Raw genomic sequence first — 19,958 nt, 5'->3', positions numbered from 1 at the left:
TTCTTTGTCTCAACCTTCGCGCTCTACGACTAATCCACTCTTGAACACCTCAACATTGCGCTGTTTCGTGCTTCTTTCGCTCTCATATCACCAGCTCAAACACTTCCAGTTGGTAGCATCGTCCCGCCGCGCAAGATGACCACACCAACAGTCGACCCTCTCGACCTCTTACGACAATCGATCCTTTCTTCCAACCTTCCTACGTTATTGACCGCCTCATCCGACCCTCTCCCCTCACTCTCTTTGGGCGAAGCAGCTTACCTCTCCTTCCCTTCGGACTCGGACGGTGGAGAACCTATAAACTTACCGAAAGATACGCCGACGAGATATACTTCCAACGACGGGTTTTATAATATCGCTTCGTTATGGTTGGCATGGAAAGAGAGAGAGACGGGTGTGAGGGATTATTTGATAAAAGGACAAGCTACAGGAGTTGGTTATGTCACGATCACAGATAGGAGAGGTGTTGTGGAGTACCTGACTGGAGAGAGTGATGGTGCTGGAAGAGTAGTGGGAAAGGGTACGAAAGAGGAAGGAGGATCAGCAGGTGAGTCAAGCTCGATGTCGTTGGCGGAACTCTTCATAGGTCATCAGCTAATGCTCAATCACTATACTTAGCCCAAGCCACTTCAGCAGCCTCAGCGACCGTTGAATCTCTTCCGTCAGCACTCGAATCAGCAACCGCGACGACGACAGAAGCAGGTCCATCAAGACCTGCAGCTGCCCCTAAGAGGAAATACGAAGTGGACGTCGTTGATCGTGAATTCTGCAAAAAGGTGTGTCCCAGTCGCACATGTTTATATAATTACCAGCAAAATCAGATGAAGAACCAGGACGACGAAAGAGGATAGCATACTGATGCTCTTGTGCTGGACAGCTTCGCGCGGAAGAGATTGAGCTCAGAGATAGAAATACCGTCCTTCGTTCTTCAGGTGGTGGGAAAGTCAACGTGAGTCGCATTGCGCCAGCAATGGAATTGTCATCAGGATGTATGCATACAGCTAACGCTGTGATTATTTGGTTTGTAGAACTTCGAATCGTTCCTCAAAAGCGTGATGCAGGAGAAAATAAGAACACTGAGAAGCTCTTTCGATAAGGGTGGGAAGAGTGCGGCTCCTGTGCAAAGTCAGGCCGGTGAGTGGCTGACTAGCTGTCCTACCTGTCCTGATTTTCTTCCTGCTTTGTCTGCGCTTGTCGCATTATCCTTCTGAACGAGTTGAGAGCTTTGACTAATGAAATACAATACCTGGTAGGCCCACTACGCGCCAAGAAAGCCCGATCCACCAACCCAATCATCATCATCTCATCTTCCCCAACCAGTCTTCTCACCATGTGGAACGTCAAAAAGTTCCTCGAGCAGGGAGTGTGAGTGGATTCTCAGCTCGAGTCATACTGTGTACGGTCATGCGGCTTACCAAGCTGAATGACTTTCGTTGCAAAACAGGTTCGAACCGTCAGAAGTTGCGAGACAAAACGAGGCTGCCCAGGGGAATGTGAGAGCAGAAGATATGGTCCCTGTCATCAGAAAGAGAAGCGGGCCGCATGGTAAGTGCTCAACTAGCTACTGATGTTGGCCGAGGCCAATCGACATCGAAATGATAGCTGATGGGATCTGGTCACACAGGCGACGTGACGAGCAAATACTATATCGTCGACGGGGTCGATGCCTTACAAAAGTTTGGTCAAGATGCTTGGTGAGCTGAATACCCTCTTGAGTCATACAGTGCAGTAGACTGACACCGTTCTCGAAATGAACCTATCGTAGGGACCGAGTGATCTGCGTTGTGACTACGGGTCAAGCATGGCAATTCAAGCCTTATAAATGGCAAGACCCACGAGTTCTGTTCCGAAATGGTATGTTGAGCGATATGAAAACGTAAAACACTATCCTATTGTGCGTAGCTGATGGTCTTACTGGTTCACAGTCAAGGGTATCTACTTCCAATGGAATAACGAGCCTGTCAACCCCACTGTGAAAGATTGGAATGTGACCGAGATGAGGGTGAGTGGACCTTTCATCAGCTGAACAGACATGGAACTTGGGTCATCAAAGCTGAATGTCGTCTATGTAGATCGACCGAAATAAACGACATACAGACAGACAGGTCGTAGCTGATTTCTGGAGAATATTGGATGGCGTGAAGAGAAGATAAGGCGTATCGATTGAGCAATCCAAACTCATAGACCTTCCCGGTCACAGATGTTCAAATACAGATTTAAGATGCATCTAGCATACTTTATACAGCTTGTCCCACAGATCCGATTCGTACGCATCTAAGCTCCGACCCACTTGTACCGCGTTACTTTCTATAAACCACAAAATATCAGCTCTTCATTTACGCATATCTACATGCCAACTGAGGGAGCTCACATCAACCATTGGCTTCGTGACGAGTTTCTTAGCGACAAGCGTGATCAAGCATTTGTTGACTTTCGCCTGGGGCATTTCAGGCGGCGCGACCATCTCCTTGACTACGAGCAGAGTCAGCAGTCGACTCGATGATGGGTTTGATGCACGTGCCAAGGGGGACGACTTACGAGGTAGACCATCGGGATGTTCCATCAATTTCATGATGACTTTCTCCATCCTCATTCTCTCAGCCTAAGGTCAGATTTGGCAGGATTAGCATGAGTTGTCCGTATCGGGTTGTTTTCTGAGGCAGAAGCATTGCGACTCACCGGTTCACCACCTCTGTATTCAAGGGGAAGGGAATCAATTATACTGGAAATCTCCAGCTACGCCAAAATAGCGTCAGTACTCATTCTTCAAGTACCACTGCACTCCTATCCGACAACGTCGAAGATGATAGACATTGAGATCATCCAACTCACTTCTCTCTTCTTTCTTTGAGCAGCAGCTGCTCCCGCTGCTACCTTCTTGACACCTCCTGCACCCGGAACAGCTTTCTTCACCCCTGCACCTCCTACCTTGGCTTTGGGTGGAGGTGGAGGTGTATGATCAAATGACTCGGAATAGCTGGTCATATATGTCAAGTCGGCAGGGTTGATGGGGTTACCCGCTGTAGAAGTTCGAGAAGGACGTGACGGGGCAGAGGCCGAAGCGGATGCCGAGGATGGAGTAGGTGGTTGAGCTGAGGCAGTCGGTATGGGTTCTGGGACTTTGTATACAAAGTGCCAGTCAGTTAATAATAGGTCCGGTCCGTCAAAGTAAGTGGTGAAAATGACATCTCGACTCACCTTCGAGTGATGGTAATCGTTGGAAACTAATCTCATTAGGAGCCTATATCATACAAGAAACGATCAGCTCATCATCTATCTGATACATATCTGTATCACTCACCTCTGGCCACTCTACACAAAACGCATTCATCTTCAAAGCATACAGATACCCTGCGAAAGCCTCATTGAACGTGCCCAACGCATCGTGCAGCGCTGTCATCTGACTGATATTAGATGAGAGGGTCGTCGCTTCGTCCACCAAGTCTGTGAGTGCTGGTGAGAGGTGATCGAGATTTGAAGGGGAGACATTCGGATTACGATCTGTTGATCTTGCGAGGGAAGAGAGGGATCCAGTGGAGATTCGTCGTAAAGGGTGATGAGGGGTCGAGGCGGGTTGAGGCGGCATCGTGATGGTTTCGGAACCGGTACGGCAGAATCAATGTTGCTCAGCTACTTGAAGTGTATAGTGAAAGCTGAGGCTGAGCAATGGTGAGCTATGAGAGACTGAATTCGAGAGATGTCACAGTCAATGTCCCAAGTTTGTTGTTGCCAAATTAGGTCAACGCGTCGCGATAATGGAGGAATGTTTACGTAAGAAGGAACGAAGATGGAAAAAGTTTCCCACGGTTGTACCCCGGCAACGCCAAGCCGGGCCTAATGACGCCGGGTCGGGTCAATGAAGTGATGGAGAATGGGAGAGTGGGGCTCGTCGTGGAACTCGTCAGGTTAATGATCATCAGTCTCATCATCGACAATCGTCTCCTCACATCCTTTCATCAACAACTTCGCATCATTCGACATCCTCTCAAGGACACGACCTGATACTCGTATCTAGCACTACTTCATAAAGATATCGTAGTCCCCCTTCTCGCGATTTATCATACAACCGAGGTACCGTTTGCCACCCCACTTGACTAAACCGTGCCAAGACTCATAACACGATGGTAATCAATCCCGATTCACGACCTCTCCCAGAAGGATGGGTGCAACAGTGAGCTTCATTGACCAGTCCTTAGTGGTGACAAGAGCCGTACTGACAATAGCTCATCTGGTCAGATTCAATGAGGACCACAAGGCATGGTTCTACGTAAACAAGCACGCACCTGGCGGTCCTCAAAGTCAATGGACTCAGTGAGGATATTTTCTCTCGACAATCTCTCGCCACTCACTGACAGTGCTTCAACTACACTTTAGTCCCGCCGATGATGCTCCTTCTGCATTTGCCCCTCCTCCCGGTGCGCCACCTTCGAAGACTTATCCTCAAGGAGGATACGAAGAAAAAGCTCGAACCGAGTCTAACTCGTATTACGGTGCCCAGCCACAACAATCCCATCAGCCAAGCTATCAACAACAGCCTAGCTATGCGCAATCTCCTCCGCCTGTACAGGAACAAAAACGAGGTGGATTAGGGGGTCTTCTTTCCAAGTTCGCGGGTAAAACTGGTGGTGGCGGCGGTGGATTCATGGGCGGTGGTCAACAGCAAGGGTACGGTGGTGGTGGTTATCCTCAGCAAGGATATGGTCAGCAGCAATATGGTGGATATCCTCAGCAGCAGTATGGCGGTTATCCTCAACAAGGCTATGGCCAACAACCAATGTATGGGCGACCTCAAAGGCAAGGTATGGGCGCCGGTGGAGCGGTGAGTGACAGGCGGGGGCTTTTCGTGATTGGTCCTACGGGGATGATAACTGATCAATGCTTCTTTGATTCACTTAGGCCGCTATGGGTCTCGGTGGTGGTCTGTTAGGTGGTATGATGATTGGTAACATGATTTCCGATGTGAGTGGGCATTTCTTCTGCAACTTGACTATCCGGCTCTCTTGTCTTGCTGCGCCGCTCAGTCCCATCCTCCATCGACGTGAATGCTAATATACAATATACCACAGGGTCAAAACGATGCATACAACGAAGGATACCAAGACGGTGATATGGGAGGTGGTGACGATATGGGTGGTGGTGATTTCTAAGATCGACAAGTGATGGATGGACATGCCTGCGTTGTATGGTGAAGGGTTCGAATAGGTTCGATATGTAGATATGCTTTGAATACCTCGTATACACGCCAGAGGTTCGATTTAGTTTATCTTAAATGATGCTATGATATGTGGAAGACTGCGTGTAACAATGATTGGCATTAGTTGGGTTGTGAAGCGGCGGATGCCACCGTATAAGAGTTAGCGTTGAGCAATGTGCAATACCCCTCATCTCGAGGGTTGATTGTCTTCGTCTTCAACAACTTCCATTCGTCTCGCTCTTAATTTCAAGCGTTGGTCAGTCAATAGTACTCATCACGATGAACCCATCCGGACCACCAACACTCGCGGCGTACGTCGCTCCGGAATCATCGCCTCTGCATCCTCCCTCAGTCATGCACAACACGAGGATCCTCTCTTCGCTCGGAACTGTGAGTAGCGTTATGTGACTTGTGGACACCCTTGCGTTTGGTCTGTCAATCACCCAAACAGATTGAGATGGAGAGCACTACTGACGTTGCAACTTCACTTCATTCGTTCCTCTGCCCTCGCCTTCACTCGAACACCCATTGCTACTCGACCACCTGCTGTCTGTCCCAATGCGACCTACTACCTTCTCGATCATCTATCATTCCTCCTCTCGTTGTCGACTTGCTACGCTCCTCCGCGGCCTCCTTCACACGATGCTCTCGCCCTCGTTGCACCCCCAGCTCTCGGCATGTTTCTCCGGTCTCATCTCTGGTATATTAGGTCTCACCAATCTCTCTGGATTCTTCCTCTACCTCCTCTCTTCTTTCATCACAGCTATAACGCTCGCGGCTCTCAAATGCTCTTTCGACATCCAACGATATGTAGCGGAATCACATCCTCCTCCAGGTAGCGTGTCGACCTCTTCTCTTACCAAAGGTGGGGCCGGGAAAAGGGGGACAGGGATTGGAGGATGGAAAGGCTGGTTGGCGTTGAGTGGGATAGGTCAGGAGAATCTCTTGGGATTCTTGTTGTTCTGGATTGGGAGTTATGCGCTCATACATGGTGAGTTGGGCTACCGCTCATTCTGGTTCATCACTGTCTCCAGCATAAGGTATCTCAGGGCGGAAAGCTAATACACGTTCTCTTGTTGGCTCATTCAGTGTACGACTGAATGCGAGGCAAGCTGGATAGATGTGCAGATATACATATGAAGTAGTAATGCTATTGCTTGGTTGAATTTATGCCTGCTGTCCAGCAGCTTGATCACTGAAATGTGATTACTGAATTCTCTCCCTATATCCCTCTTCTCGCTTCCCTCCGTAGGCGACCACACCGCACTGCGGTGTCGTTCACTTGCCGAGTGCCGGACTGCTACTGTGTGTCCGATTGCTGCTCTTTCGTCTGTTCATATCCGCGATCTGCGCACTATCCTATCTTCTCGAGTCGGTGTCCCTGCACACCCGGCTCATCCTCTCGCTTTTCCTGTTTTCGGATCTATCGGGTCAAGAGGACACAATGCCGCTGCGATCGTCCGTCCTTCTTCCGCGAGCAAGTTGTATGTTGAAGCTGCGTTTCGCTGCAAAGGTTGTACCGTGATCAGGAAATGTGCGTAGGCGCAGGCAACCAAGCGAGCGAGAGAGCGAGAAGGATAGAAAGAAAAGAGAAGCAGAGGAGGTATGGTAAGTGATAGGTGAGGAACGCAGAGATGGTCAGTGACTTACCGTATCCATGACGTCAAGCTGTATACCGAGACTGCTGATGTATTCGCGTATACGTTTGGGAGCAGGAATGGCACTCAGCCCAGTGCCGAATAGTAGTATCTCTAGATGAGAGAAGCGAAAGTCAGTCAGTCAGCTCAGCTTACCTTAAAAGTTCATGTCTTTCCATGATATACTGCACACTTCCACTTACCCGGCCTTGGCGTCAGAACATCGAACACTCTAAATCTCTCCTCTCCCCAACCTTCCCACATCCCTTCCAACCCCGCCTTCCCACCAACTTTGGGTGCAGACAAAGGTGGATCCACATCCCACAATATCGCACGACCAGAATGGATGATCGTCCCTCCCGGAATCACCAGATCATCAGACAACACAAAGCCTCGCGCAGTAAGCTTGTTGATGGCCAAGTTTGTAGCTTGGTCAGAAGATGGGTCGGGAGATAACATGTTTTGGAAAGATCGACGTGTGACATGGTGAGGTGAGCTGAGAGGACGAAGGGAAGATCGGAGGGCGGGAAGAGATCGGAGCAGAGCTGTGTACCTTGACATTGTTGATAGATTGACAGATTTAGGGATGAGTTGAGTGATTGAAGCTTGACTGTATGTATACCGTTACGACTGCAGCATTGTCATTGACAAAATGTTGAAATCGGCTCTGCTCTGCTCGTCGATGACGGTCGGCTAATGACCTTTGCTCATCCTACATTTTTACGTAACCTGTTGTTGGACTGAGCGTGGCCCCGGTGGAGGTGATCCAAGTGACGTTTGAGTGAGTCAACTCTCATGGGACCAAGCGGGAAGGGGATGAGAAGCATGCGCAAAGATATAAGAGCGTTATTGTACTTGCTCGTTATCTTTCACTTTTGTCCCACGCGATTCGAATTGCTACATACAATATGTCCTTCATTCCACTCTCTAAATGTTGTGTGTCCGGGGGCATACTCAGTGGTACTCCACGGGGCGAGATGGAACCCGCTTCGGCAGGTCGTCAAGTTTCACGATATCACACGAGACCATCAGATGATGAGGTCATCAACGACAAAACAGCTCTGGTACTTTACACCGATGCCTTCGGCCTCAGTCTTGTGAGTAAACGGATCATCGTGTCAGAAAATCAGGGTATCGCTCGCTGAAACACTACTCCATTAAGCCTAATGCGAAGATCATGGCGGACTCATTTGCGGATCAGTTGAAAGTACATGTTTTCGTACCAGAGTATATCCGTGAGTATTCCTCTGGTCCCACATTATTCGTTCGTAGGGTAAGGTGACAGACAACGCTGATGAACCGTTCCCTTCCCTCTGTCGCACAGCCGACGCACTGCCCGCAAATCTCTTCGAGCCGGTCGCACCTCTCTATCCGGGTCAATATGCCAATCGTTCGTGGTGGTCAACCTTTGTCGTTGTCCTTCCTCTTTTGTTAAGGGTCTGGAGATGGTTACCGTGGATATTGAATCCGAAAGGTCAGGTCCCGTTAGCGGAGAAGGTGAGTGATGCACTTTACCTCATGCTGGTATCTATCCTGCAGCAAAGTAGTGGTGTGGGTCACCCCGCTTGTTCTGCGTTCGGCGTCGGGCGAGAGTACAAGGCTCTCACTATCTCAGATCGGAATTTGGTTGACCATGCCTCTTCTCTAGGCCCTCCTTGACCTTCAGTCCGAAGGATACACCCATCTCGGCGCAATAGGATACTGTCGCGGCGGTGCTGTCATCCAATATCTTCTAGCCTCCACATCTCATCCAACCCTTCTCCAATGCGGCGTTGTCAATCACCCTTCGCCAGAGACTTCGACTTGGGACAATATACACAAACCGACACAATGGCATTTGGCAGAACATGATCAGATGTTTGGGTTGGAAAAGATTGCCAACTTGAGAAGGGTGTTTGAGGAGAAGAAGAAGAATGAAGGGGTGGTGTTTGATTTCTATCACCATAAAGGTAAGCGTGTTTATCATTATCATTATAATCGCTGCCGCAATGTGTCTTTGGGCTGCTTGATTGTGCTGATGCGTAAGCTGGGCCGCAGACACGGTTCATGGGTTCGCTTGTCGGCCCACACTTGATCACGAAGAGACCAAGAAAGCATTTGAAGAAGCTGGTGATACGGCTGTAGCTTTCCTCCAGAAACACCTCGACTTGTGATGATAAATTGCTCGACTATACTTTGTATGATTGCGAAGCAAACCTTTGTGGTATTGTTTTTTAAGGGAGATAGCAAGACTAGTCCCATTATATGTTTATGACATTTGATACACTCTCTAAAGCATAGGAATACATTGATAGTACCAGTACTCTCAATACGGTTACAGGCAAGACCACATCCATTCTGTCCGATCCACGGACTACGGACAAGTCTTCTACTGCTTCGCTCCGACGTTCTGGGGGAACCGACCGATGACGTTTCCAGGAGGAGTGTACTCGCCTATAAAGTGAAACAGATTGTCAGTGCTTTATTCTTACATTGATCAAACACGATGTGTTTTGAGAAGAAGGGGTGATACTCACAGACAATGTTGAGAGCGGGCTGTCAGGGAGAAACAAGTTGTTAGCGACTTTGTGATATGAGTATACTGCAATGCGGTAGCTCACCTGACCGTAACCAGTGAAGATGGTCCCATCTGCACAAAGAACAGCGGCACAACCGAGCTGAGTGGTACCCTTCCAGACCACCTGCAAGATTCCGAACAGTCAGCATATGTGACTTTGTGTGGAGAACGGTGAGAGAAGCACTGACCTGAGTGAAGTGACTGTATTGAGGGCTCGAAGGGTTGTAGTCGGCTGACATAAACAAATCAGTTGATATTCGACTGACACCGAAGCGAAAGGTTAAGACTCACCAGCTTCGTCAGCCCACGCTTGGAAACCAGCTTGAATGTTGTAACCACCTCCGACACCGGCAGCACTGCAGGGAACAACAGTCGTCAGCTCGTCCTTGGTTGGATATGATCGGCCTGCAGTCAAGCTCACAGGTTCTCTCCGTACTTTCCGCCACTACACAAGATATCAATGTCAGTCCCATTACCTCGACAAATAAAGATGGCAATATGACTACTTACGAGTGCTTGAAGACACACTTGTTTGCGTAGTCTCTAGCGTACGTAGCAGCGGTCTCGTTCCAAGTGAGAGCAGCAGCACCTGTTCAAAGTACCACAAACAAATCAGTGTCTGTCCCTCGGTAAGACAAATGAAAGAGGTCCGACTCACCATACTGTGCTCGGAAGTTGTTGTGAAGATCAAGGAAGGTCTTGATGTCGGCGGCGGCGGCGGCAGTGGTACCGGTAGCCTGAGCAGCGGCACTGCTGCTCTTGGCGACTGTGGTGCTGACGGCAGGAGCGACCGCCTTGGAAGTTGAGACTGCGGCAGGTGCAGTGCTGGAGCTCTTGATAGCACTACTGCTGACGACTGGAACAGTCGACTTGGCGGAGGTAGCGGCAGCGACAGGGGTGCTGGTAGTAGGCTTGACGGCAGCAGCGGCGGCGGACGAGCTGGCAACAACTGGCTTATTGGAACTGGAGGCAGCGGCAACGACGGCAGGCTTGCTGGAAGAAGAGGCGGCAGCGGCGGCGGCTACGGCAGGCTTGCTAGAAGATTGGACCGGTGCGACGGTAGACGGAGTGACAGGCTTGGCTGACGAAGTCACTGCACTGGACTTGGCCACAGCAGCAGGACTAGTGCTCACGACCGCAGCAGCGGACGAAGACTTGACGGCACCAGCTGTGACCGTGACTGTAGTGGTCAAAGTGACGGTGCTTTGAGCACAGACTTGTCGGATCTCGTTGTGAGGTAAGGCAAGTGCCGGAAGACCGAGAGTGAGAAGAGGGAGAATAGCGTAAAGGGCTGAGGCGTGCATTTTGTTTGTTTTGTTTGGTTATTTGTCCGAAGCGTAGCTTGTTGCTCTTGTTATGGTTTGGTAGTAAAACTCGTTGTAAAGGAGTGTGAGTGGACGTCGAGTCCTATTTGACGTGACTGTTCAAGTCTTGGTTGATTAGTGGTATTGAATGAGAAGAGAGGGGAGGAAACCTGTTGATGCAACAATCCCTTTCAGTCTTTTATATGTATGCAAGTGTGCATGCATATTTTTCAAACGCCATGCGTCGCTCATGCCATGCCATTCCGTGATTGTTCCTTGACGGCGAGGGCGAGGGCAAGGGGAAGGGGAAGGTGGGATAACTGTAACGAGGTGACGTTACAAGGGGGTTGAGTGACTTGCAACAATTAAGTTGATCGCGACGGAAGGAGTAACTGAGTGACTGGATGAAATTCTCCGTGTTTCATCGTGAATCATACAGCTTGTTTAGGTATTACCCCTTTCCCACAAAAAACACACTTACACACACATCCCCGATCGACTTTACCGACCGGGATTCTAGAACGTCTCTCGGCTCGTCCCTCCTCGTGCGGTATGCATCGGTCCCGACTTTTGCCGTAAGGAGAAATGATCGACAGACCGACCGAGAAGAGAAACACAACGGACTGGAATCGAGTAACAATAAAAGCAGATCTCGATGATCGAAATAGGTAAAAACGCGAGATCCACGAGTTTTTACCTATTCGTTTTTAGGTCCATCCAAGTAACTGGACGCGCAAACGTTAACTTAATCGTCACACCCACTGCTCTTCTTCGCCCGAATCAAGTTAGTCGACACCACCATGGACAATACATCTCCGAAAGGCATCGGACTACTACCACCACCACCACTAGTTTAGATGATGACATTGTTAATTACTCTCTGTCTATTATACCGAACCGAACACTTACGCTATACCTACAGTACTAAAAAACTAATATACACAATGAGGCTTGTCGTTGAGACACAAGCATATTAAAATGGAGATGATGTAATTCCGATTCCAGCACTTCCACCTCGTCACCAATCCCCCGTTCACCGTCCCTTCTTTGTCTTAGCTCGGCCGATCCTACTCCGCTCAGCTTCAATACCGATACCGGTCTTACCATGACGATCGTTTTATGAACGCCGACCGGGAACAGGCGACATTCCCGGTATTTGGGGCTTCATGACGACGTTGAGATCGACTGCCAAGTTAGCCCAGTCTCTTCTTCATATAACGAGTGATCGTCACTTACGTGCATCCCCATTCCCATTCCAGGTGGGACGAATGGTATGACTCCTCCGTTGGGGGGAAACATCTGTCTCCAGCTATTAAAGTGGCGTTCGCAAAGTACAGTAACTGAATCATCAACCCATGTCTCGTAGTGACGACTATTTTTTACGGATCGGACAACGAGTCGCTCGTCATTCCGACGATCATCACTTACTAGTTCTGGGACACGGGATCTCTCGCTCCTGCTATCCTTGGTATCTGGGGCTGATCTGTCGGCTTGGCCACCTCCCTCTCCGGAGGGTGCATCAACGTTGGTGGCTGACTCCACCCAGCTGCTGATGATGATCCGTTCAATTGAGGTGGCTGTCGGACCTAAAGCAAGCGTGTCAGGTGTCCCCTCAACGTCCCGTGTGAGGTGACTATCGTCTCACCTTGGGTTTAGATCTTCCCGGTGGTGGGGTCTTCGGTCTGACCGTCATCATGAATGGTAAAGTGGGAGTCATACTCATACCTGAAGAAGTCTCTTTTCGCTTCGAAGAATAATATCCCTTGACTTTGGTTTTCCCCGATGTATCAGCGGTTCGGGGAGAATGTTTCGATTTGGTCTTGGTGGATGAAGGTGATCGTGCGGTGGAACAAGAACATGTAGTTGGAGGACTGGCACATGTCGGACAAGGTTGGTTTCCTCCTCCGCAGCCACCACCGCTGGAACAGCTGCCAGAGAATTGCACAGACGCCGGAGCAGATTTGCTCTTCTTCGTCTTCTGTTTCGAAGAATTGGCAGTGGTAGGTGATACTATGTTGGTGCTGGCAGTGGCGGTAGAAGCTCCTTGACGCCAATTGAGAATACGTGCTTCCTGGACAGGATTCAGGAACATGTTGCCTGAATGTTGGGCAGATGCGAGGCGGATTTGCTGTTGCTTTGCAGCAGAGGGAGAGGCAGGCATGGCGTAGGTCTGTTGCCATGCAGGGTGGGTGGAGGGCATTTTGGCGGACTTGAGCAGGTATGAGCGAAGGGGTTAGTCTGGGAGCTGATAGGGGAAGCGTGGCAAAGTAGGGTGGTTGACAGCGTGGTCTGGTGGATAAAGTTACGGATTGAGCCAAGCTGCAGAATCAGGTAGGAGAAGGGGCAAGTGGCGAGATGATGCCAAGGGATTGGTAGTCTTGTTCTTTTTGTTGATGACGAACAATGGCGACAGCGTGGAAAATATGAGTATTCCACACACACATCCAAAGGCCATGAAAGGATCGTGTGAGTGGAAGAGGAAAAACGATTCGTTTCAGTGGGACTGGTCTTCTAATAGTGGCGATGTCGCGATATGGTACAAGCGATTAGTGCGTTTCGTGTCAAGCTGAAACGTCGTGGGACTGGTGCAATTAGATGGCGCAGTGATTATGCAGTGGAGAAACGAGGCGATACGCCAAAGGGTTGATAACGATATGACAAGTTTTTAGAGACGTGTCATCCAGCTTTCGACTTCGCGCTGATGATGGTGATCGTACACTGGCCGATACGCACGGAGTCGCTCGTCGCGATCCTTTCACTCCAACGATGATCTTCGACGTCAATGACGTTTTGCTGGAGTCGAAGACAACGAAGGACAATGGATGTTTCGTATCATTCTTGATCCCTTCCCCCTCTACAAATATACACTGCCCTCTTCTCCCTCCTCATAGCGAATGTGTTGCACTCTGGGTACTCCATATCTATTCGCAGAGATAGGGGAGAAAGGAGGTGACGGAACGGTGGAGCGACGTCGACGATCTTGGTTGAAAGGAATGGTCATGGTTGGTGGAGTAAGGGGAGGCGACGATCTCTTCTGGAGTGAAACTGATCCGGTATACCCGAGCGCGATAAGGTCGAATGCATCATGATGAGTATTGACCGATCTCAAATACGACATTGGGGTGTGATGTTTGTGAGCTTGACACGGGAGCGAATGAGTGGTGCAGTGACCTACTCTAGGTGCTCGCCGTTAGTCACTCACTCTAAGTGCATCGTCGGCCTTCGTGTCTCGTCTGACACTGTTTGGAATATTTGTTGATTGATGAGGACTATCACACCATTGAGCAGCGATGGAAAATAAGAGGTCAAGACACATTGCCCAACGATTGACAGATGCAGACTTTCATGTATATGTAGATGCATGCAAGCCGTCCTCGGCATGATACTTTCTACCGTTTCCCCGACAAGAGCGGACAGACGATGTGTGCCACAACGGTATACACACGGACACACACACAAGAAACCGTGGACACACACACACACATACACACCTACCGCCACCGTTATTATGTTGAACTCAGGCTCTGATTCTCATCCACCATCCCTCCTCCCGGGACATCGCATGTATCGATCGTATGCACGTTTGTCTCGTTGACCGATGAGGTCGGACCAAGAACAAAGGAGATCCACAAGTTGTTTTGTTGAATTGTCATTCATCTTCTCGATCAACGGCCCGTTCGACTGGCTGGCTTGAATCGTCTCGTCTCACCTCACCTTGGCCTTTCGTGCCGACCATCCGGACAGCGTACAAAGTGTATATATCTGTCTCTCTTTGTCTCTACCTTTAACTCTAAGCCCCTTTGGTGAAATCCATCTGACTCTTTCTCCTTTCCCCTTGTTCGTGTATCCTTCTACTCATCACAGTTACATCTTCACTTCTGATCTTCACTTTCTTCTCTACTTATATTCTTATCATATCATATCGATTCTTCATCTCTTACTTGGAATCGGAACCATCACTTGCGTTCGCTATATACACAAACATCAACGAACGCGGTTTCTAACTACTGTGAGTGATCAGGTATTCTTTCTTCGTGACCTTTTTGATGGAAGCGAAGCACGAGTCTGTGCGCCTGTGCACGTGTGTGTGCTGGATGTCGTTGTAGAAGCTCTCTGAGCACATTATTCAACGTGTACCGTGGTGTTCCCGTGCGCTGGGGAGTGAGTGTGTCACCCCCGCACTCCTGAAAGACTTCTACCTCGATATTTGGTGATGCCTTCCCCACCGATCCCCCTGCTCGCTTTCCTGCCTCTTCGGACCTTGCTTGACATGTGTCCGATACCAAGCATCACACTCTATCTAGAAAGCCCAAAACGTCAGTGGCTGGGGTATCGATAGCCCTGTCCAACCCTGGTTGTACCCTGACAAGGTCCGCTGGTTTCTTACCATACTATTGGATGTTCCCTATAGCTTCCGTAATCTAAAAGCAAGGGTTATTTGCTCGTCCTATCTTCCTGATAACTGGTCGTACGTAGAGCTGCTCTACCTAGACAGAAGAGAGAGTAGTAGCGTGTAATTTAGGGTTACCACCGCTGACGTCTCTTCTCTCTCTCTTTTTCTTGTTAAACCCCTCGCTTTCCCCCTCTACCCCGATCTATTACCCCGATTTTACCGTCCTCTTCCCCCTTACACCCCGTGCCGTAACGAACAACATCGAAATCGACCTATCTACCATAAAACGATTCTATTGGCATTCGCATCTCGCTCAACATTATTATCAACCCTCCAAATCTCCCTCTCTTTACGGTGCTTGCAACTCGTATTCCCACGACCTATCGCTCGTAACCTGGAACACATCGTCATACTTTCCCTGTCCGACGAACCGAATCCATTTTCCTGTGTGTCAAAATCCAAATCACGTTTGACCTGTACCGCTTCTTTTTATATCAACCACGTATCGTACCTCATTTCCTTCTTGATACCTTTTCTTCGTTATGAGCAGTAAAGAATCAGCGACAGCATCAGCTACACCAGACATGTCGAACAAGAACCACCCCAGCGCACAGGCGCCCAGAAAGACAATGGTGAGTTACGCCTTCTTCCGCTCAGATCGCCAGAACGGAACATTATGGAATATGTTACGAAGATTAGATGCTGATGTGAAGATCGTCTACAACGAACAGCTCAACTTGGGTAACCTCCCTCCCAAGCTCAAGGCGGCTGACATGAAGCAAGCGGCGAGCGTGAGTCGGACCAATGCACAGTGGTCGTATAGGTCAATAGCTGATCAGACGATTTTCTTCCACAGCAATACCCTCGAACCCCTTCTCGTGTCAACCCTAGTAAGTCAGCGTTGACAATTTAGTGGAGGATAAACGCTGACCTCGCATTCTCCAACAGACCAGCCTCCTTGGCCTGCGTGTATGTTCATATATCTGTCTTTCTCAACGAGTACACAGCTGATCTCCTCCTAGACCGAGGTTACCACGAGTACTCTTTCGCCCATGTAAGTCCGCTGCTTTGTCCAACAACTAGCTTGTACTGACCTATCTTGACAGGCTACCATGGGTGTCCGTCTCCCTACCATTCTCGGCAAAGCCATCGACGACGTCTGGAAGACCCTCAACCAGGAATACGACGAGGACAGGATCGTCGATCTCGTCAACTGTATTCACAGGATGGAGGACTTGATGGGTGACTTGCAAGGAAACAGCAAGTTGAGACCGATCGTCGATGATGGTGCAGGTGATGTCGCTCTTTGGAACAAGGTGAGTGAGAGGTCGCACATCCGCCGAAAAGATCCCGCACTGATTATAGATGTGGATATAGGAAATTGCCAAGTTCTTCAGGGGCAAGGATTTCATGAACGCTCCTTGGTTGTTCGCCGAGGCTTACAAGTACCGAAGAATGAGAGAATGTTTCTCTCTCTCCAAGTACTGGGTTGACTACGGTGAGCTCAGTTTTGCTAGTCCAAGCTGCGTGGAAGAGCCTGGCTAACGAAAATCTTACAGACGTCTTCTTCCGACAGAAGTGTGACACCTTCTCCCGATCCAGTCAGGCCGTCTTCGAGCTGTCTCAGCGATTCTCAGAACCTCAGAAGCCCGATGGCAACATGTCCGAAGAGGCCAGGTTGGAGAAGAACAAGCTCTTGTTCCACGAGCTTACTCAGGGTGAGTAGGCTTCTGCCCAACAGTGACATGTTGGCTGACGATATGCACATCCAGTCTGCTTGTGGGGTAACTCTACCGACTTGTCCCTTCTTATCGACATGACCGAGGAGGACATCAAGAAGCTTCAATCTACCGGTGGTGACCATCTTGCAGCCACCGAGAAGAACATCTTGGGAAACCACTTGACCAAGCTTGCAGAGTACGTCTGCAAGGTCAAGGGCGGCAGAATTGATTTCGTCCTCGACAATGCCGGTAAGTGTGATGCTGCAACCTAAAATGGAGATAACTCGCTGACTGTGATACCTGTGCAGGTTTCGAACTCTACTGTGATCTCGTCTACGCCGATTGGCTCATTCAGAGCGGTATCTGTGACAAGGTCATCTTCCACGGAAAGAAGATCCCTTGGTTCGTCAGTGATGTCACCAAAAAGGACTGGGACTGGTGAGTGAAAATGAGTTGACCGTCACGATGTGCCAAACTAATATCGACCTTGTTCTCCATCACACAGGATCCTTAACTCTTGTGTTTACGGCCAACTCTTTGGCGATGCCACCGACGCCGAGGTCGAGTCGTTGCGGGTTCTCGGTCACAGGTGGAAGCAATACGAGAAGGAGGGCAAGTGGAAGTACGAGCAACACCCCTTCTGGTGCACTGGTTACACCTTTGTGAGTTGCTCAGCTTCCTAACTCTGATTACGCGTGGCCATCAGCTGATATGTGCACTCCAGTGGGACCTCCACTCTGAGGCTCCTGATCTTTTCCAGTACCTCTCCGAGTCTGATCTCGTCATCTTCAAGGGAGATCTCAACCACCGTGAGTGACTTTGCGTCCCTTACGAAGCCTACAAACTGATCTGTTGTTGGCTATTCGTAGGGAAACTCACTTACGACTGTCACGCACCTCTTGACACACCCTTCAACATGGCTATCGGTCCTCTTGCCTCTGAGCCCGGTGCCCCACCCGTCTGTTCCCTCCGAACCATCAAGTCGGATGTCGTTGTTGGTATTCCCCCAGGTGTGGGAGACAAGCTCGACGAGGAAGAACCCGGATGGAAGATCTCGGGTAAATACGCCGTTGTCCTTCTTTCCGAGGGAAGGAAGGGTGAGGCGCCCATCTACCAGAACTAAGCGGCAACGGCGTAGGCAATGTCCATCGTTTGATGGAATTGGCGAGAGATAAGAAGTAGTCTTGAAAGTGTTAGTATCAGTGTTAGTAGCATATATATATATCTGGTCTGGTTTCAGAGATTTGCCAAATTTAGATACTCTGTATGCAGTTTTTACCACCCAATGTTCATGTTTGCCGGTACTTCTACGAGCTGGCCTGAACTCCGATTGGTCTGGGAGCCAGACCATGTATGGACGGAGAGCATTTCTGTAGGTCACGCAAGCCCCATGATATCATCCCATATACCAGACAGCAATCATGACAGGTCGTTAACCCATTTATTCTGGGTCATTCAGGTTGCGGGCGGACCTGGAGTCGTGCAACTACCCATGAATGGACGAACCTCAATGACCTGAAAAATGCTTCATACGCGGTGCTCATGCTCATGCTATATCCTCGTATGCAAGAAAAGACATCACTTCCCCTATTGTTCTCCCTCGGGGCGTTCTCACGATCATGATCTAGCCAAGATACCGGTCCCAAACTCCTTTTCCAGCTGTTCTTTCACCGTCTCCACTTTCTCGACCAATCTCGGATCTCTCAATTGGTTCGACCTCGCGAAGCCTGGTAAGATCATTTTGTGGAAAGTACGATGGGCGGCTGGGGAACCGAATTGGGTGTAAATACCACCGAGGATCGCTTCGATTGACATTCCCTTGATCTTCAGATCACCTCCTTCTCTCGATGTCTGAAGGCGGACGCAGTATCAGCACGAATTCTGTCTTACAACACTTCTCAAGCCCGAAGAGACTAGTGATAGCTACTTTCTAGCTTCGAAGGAAAGGAAGTCGTTCGAGGAGTGAAGGGGTTGTTGATAGCTTCAGGTACGAGATGACACTCACCTCATTACGATCCCATCTCGTCACTTGTCCCACACCCCACTCATCGCCCAGTACCCTCCCTAGATTGTTAACATGTCTCAATCCATCCAATCTCTCTTGTAATCCTTTTCCTCTCAAGAAATCCGTTCCATCCACTTTCAATCCACCCCCCGCGGCAGATGACAAAAAAGCGTCATGTACGAAGATCGACAAATAAGTCGAAAGGGCTCTTCGACCAATAAAAGATAGTCGAGAATTATAAGGTTCCGACCCGACTCCGTTTGACTCGTCAGACGGGGATAGATGTCGAATCGGATGAGAATATCGATATGATTTATGTGTGAGGATCTGTAATGCTAGAGCAGGGGGAAATTGTCGATGTGAAGGTAATGATAGAAGGTTTGTGAGGTATTCTTGGGCAGAAGAGGCGGTTGTAGGGGAATTGGAAGATGATCGAGGAGTAAAATTGTTGGTTCGAGTGGTACGAGGTGATGTGGTTGAGGAGGAGTCGGTGGTGATTGGTTCGTAGGCTGAAAGAGGGGTTTCAACACTCGCTGTGGCTGCAGCAGCGTAGCCTCGAGCAGAAGCTGTTTGTAATGGTTGACAAATTAGCAAGTCGGAGAAGAGACAACAAGGGTGCAAAATTGACATATTGTCAGCGCCATATCGCTATTGTATATCATGCGTGCACTCACACGCTATTCGCTTGCTGCTCTTAGTTGGTCGAGCAGCCAAAAGAGGGGTAGAAAGACATCTTGTCGATCTCAACACTGATGAGGAAGAAGAAGCGAGAGCCATATCGAAGTGCTTTTTGGGTGATTGTGGGCAGTAGTAAAGGCTGTATGTCTGAGCTTGCCGTGCGAGGTATCGAGGTATAGGAAGGGTTGCTTGACGATACCAATGCAGTGAGTGAGTAGATTGACAAGCACCAATGGACCCAATCTTCACCAACTTTTGAGATGTCGAGATTAAACAGCAAGTACGAGTAACGAAGGCCAGTCAGTGTAATACCACTCGGCGTTACCAACTTTTTCATCCGGAATTATCCGATGAGGCGTCTTTCTGCACCTCTTTCATCCTATCCTATGCATCGATGCATCTATCCCATCTATCTACATGTAAAGCATCTATGTCATCTATTTTCTACTTACTTGCTCGACGACTATGC

At 49.3% G+C, this 19,958-nt stretch overlaps 10 protein-coding genes across 10 annotated transcripts; 5 read left to right on the top strand and 5 right to left on the bottom strand.

Annotated features, from left to right (window-relative positions):
- Nucleotides 1-135: 135 nt before the first annotated feature.
- CI109_104655 (uncharacterized protein) lies at nt 136-2,153 on the top strand (the record flags this gene model as incomplete). The annotated part of the gene is made up of 10 exons (XM_032005965.1): nt 136-547; nt 619-776; nt 878-949; nt 1,029-1,134; nt 1,254-1,365; nt 1,445-1,545; nt 1,625-1,694; nt 1,766-1,854; nt 1,926-2,002; nt 2,073-2,153. The coding sequence occupies 10 exons, from the start codon at nt 136-138 to the stop codon at nt 2,151-2,153; spliced, it is 1,278 nt and encodes a 425-aa protein (XP_031859749.1).
- A 121-nt stretch (nt 2,154-2,274) lies between these two features.
- Nucleotides 2,275-3,586, bottom strand: CI109_104654 (uncharacterized protein; the record flags this gene model as incomplete). The annotated part of the gene is made up of 7 exons (XM_032005964.1): nt 2,275-2,307; nt 2,372-2,472; nt 2,539-2,602; nt 2,680-2,736; nt 2,833-3,119; nt 3,199-3,241; nt 3,302-3,586. 7 exons carry the CDS (start codon nt 3,584-3,586, stop codon nt 2,275-2,277), a joined length of 870 nt encoding a protein of 289 aa, XP_031859748.1.
- Nucleotides 3,587-4,121: 535 nt separating this feature from the next.
- On the top strand, nt 4,122-5,147 carry CI109_104653 (uncharacterized protein; the record flags this gene model as incomplete). Its single annotated transcript, XM_032005963.1, has 5 exons — nt 4,122-4,171; nt 4,237-4,311; nt 4,375-4,819; nt 4,897-4,959; nt 5,067-5,147. The coding sequence occupies 5 exons, from the start codon at nt 4,122-4,124 to the stop codon at nt 5,145-5,147; spliced, it is 714 nt and encodes a 237-aa protein (XP_031859747.1).
- Nucleotides 5,148-5,473: 326 nt separating this feature from the next.
- Nucleotides 5,474-6,256, top strand: CI109_104652 (uncharacterized protein; the record flags this gene model as incomplete). Its single annotated transcript, XM_065967531.1, has 2 exons — nt 5,474-5,584; nt 5,864-6,256. The coding sequence occupies 2 exons, from the start codon at nt 5,474-5,476 to the stop codon at nt 6,254-6,256; spliced, it is 504 nt and encodes a 167-aa protein (XP_065823603.1).
- Nucleotides 6,257-6,588: 332 nt separating this feature from the next.
- Nucleotides 6,589-7,392, bottom strand: CI109_104651 (uncharacterized protein; the record flags this gene model as incomplete). Its single annotated transcript, XM_032005961.1, has 3 exons — nt 6,589-6,699; nt 6,845-6,945; nt 7,035-7,392. 3 exons carry the CDS (start codon nt 7,390-7,392, stop codon nt 6,589-6,591), a joined length of 570 nt encoding a protein of 189 aa, XP_031859745.1.
- Nucleotides 7,393-7,739: 347 nt separating this feature from the next.
- CI109_104650 (uncharacterized protein) lies at nt 7,740-8,984 on the top strand (the record flags this gene model as incomplete). Its single annotated transcript, XM_032005960.2, has 5 exons — nt 7,740-7,928; nt 7,994-8,066; nt 8,156-8,328; nt 8,480-8,780; nt 8,869-8,984. 5 exons carry the CDS (start codon nt 7,740-7,742, stop codon nt 8,982-8,984), a joined length of 852 nt encoding a protein of 283 aa, XP_031859744.2.
- A 215-nt stretch (nt 8,985-9,199) lies between these two features.
- CI109_104649 (uncharacterized protein) lies at nt 9,200-10,692 on the bottom strand (the record flags this gene model as incomplete). The annotated part of the gene is made up of 8 exons (XM_032005959.1): nt 9,200-9,264; nt 9,348-9,366; nt 9,432-9,512; nt 9,577-9,620; nt 9,680-9,744; nt 9,810-9,833; nt 9,899-9,977; nt 10,047-10,692. The coding sequence occupies 8 exons, from the start codon at nt 10,690-10,692 to the stop codon at nt 9,200-9,202; spliced, it is 1,023 nt and encodes a 340-aa protein (XP_031859743.1).
- A 1,117-nt stretch (nt 10,693-11,809) lies between these two features.
- Nucleotides 11,810-12,892, bottom strand: CI109_104648 (uncharacterized protein; the record flags this gene model as incomplete). The annotated part of the gene is made up of 4 exons (XM_032005958.2): nt 11,810-11,854; nt 11,929-12,001; nt 12,121-12,278; nt 12,338-12,892. The coding sequence occupies 4 exons, from the start codon at nt 12,890-12,892 to the stop codon at nt 11,810-11,812; spliced, it is 831 nt and encodes a 276-aa protein (XP_031859742.2).
- A 2,777-nt stretch (nt 12,893-15,669) lies between these two features.
- On the top strand, nt 15,670-17,929 carry CI109_104647 (uncharacterized protein; the record flags this gene model as incomplete). The annotated part of the gene is made up of 13 exons (XM_065967530.1): nt 15,670-15,717; nt 15,817-15,876; nt 15,942-15,975; nt 16,034-16,054; nt 16,108-16,139; nt 16,192-16,401; nt 16,463-16,583; nt 16,645-16,803; nt 16,858-17,055; nt 17,115-17,244; nt 17,312-17,468; nt 17,531-17,615; nt 17,676-17,929. 13 exons carry the CDS (start codon nt 15,670-15,672, stop codon nt 17,927-17,929), a joined length of 1,509 nt encoding a protein of 502 aa, XP_065823602.1.
- Nucleotides 17,930-18,423: 494 nt separating this feature from the next.
- On the bottom strand, nt 18,424-19,588 carry CI109_104646 (mitochondrial 54S ribosomal protein mL57; the record flags this gene model as incomplete). Its single annotated transcript, XM_032005956.1, has 3 exons — nt 18,424-18,657; nt 18,812-19,377; nt 19,486-19,588. The coding sequence occupies 3 exons, from the start codon at nt 19,586-19,588 to the stop codon at nt 18,424-18,426; spliced, it is 903 nt and encodes a 300-aa protein (XP_031859740.1).
- Nucleotides 19,589-19,958: the final 370 nt, after the last annotated feature.

The sequence above is a fragment of the Kwoniella shandongensis genome, chromosome 8 (genome assembly GCF_008629635.2).
Source record: "Kwoniella shandongensis chromosome 8, complete sequence".
NCBI classification, from domain to species: Eukaryota; Fungi; Basidiomycota; class Tremellomycetes; order Tremellales; family Cryptococcaceae; genus Kwoniella; species Kwoniella shandongensis.
The sequence above is the reverse complement of the archived record's forward strand: the minus strand, read 5'-3'. Positions and strand labels throughout refer to the sequence as shown.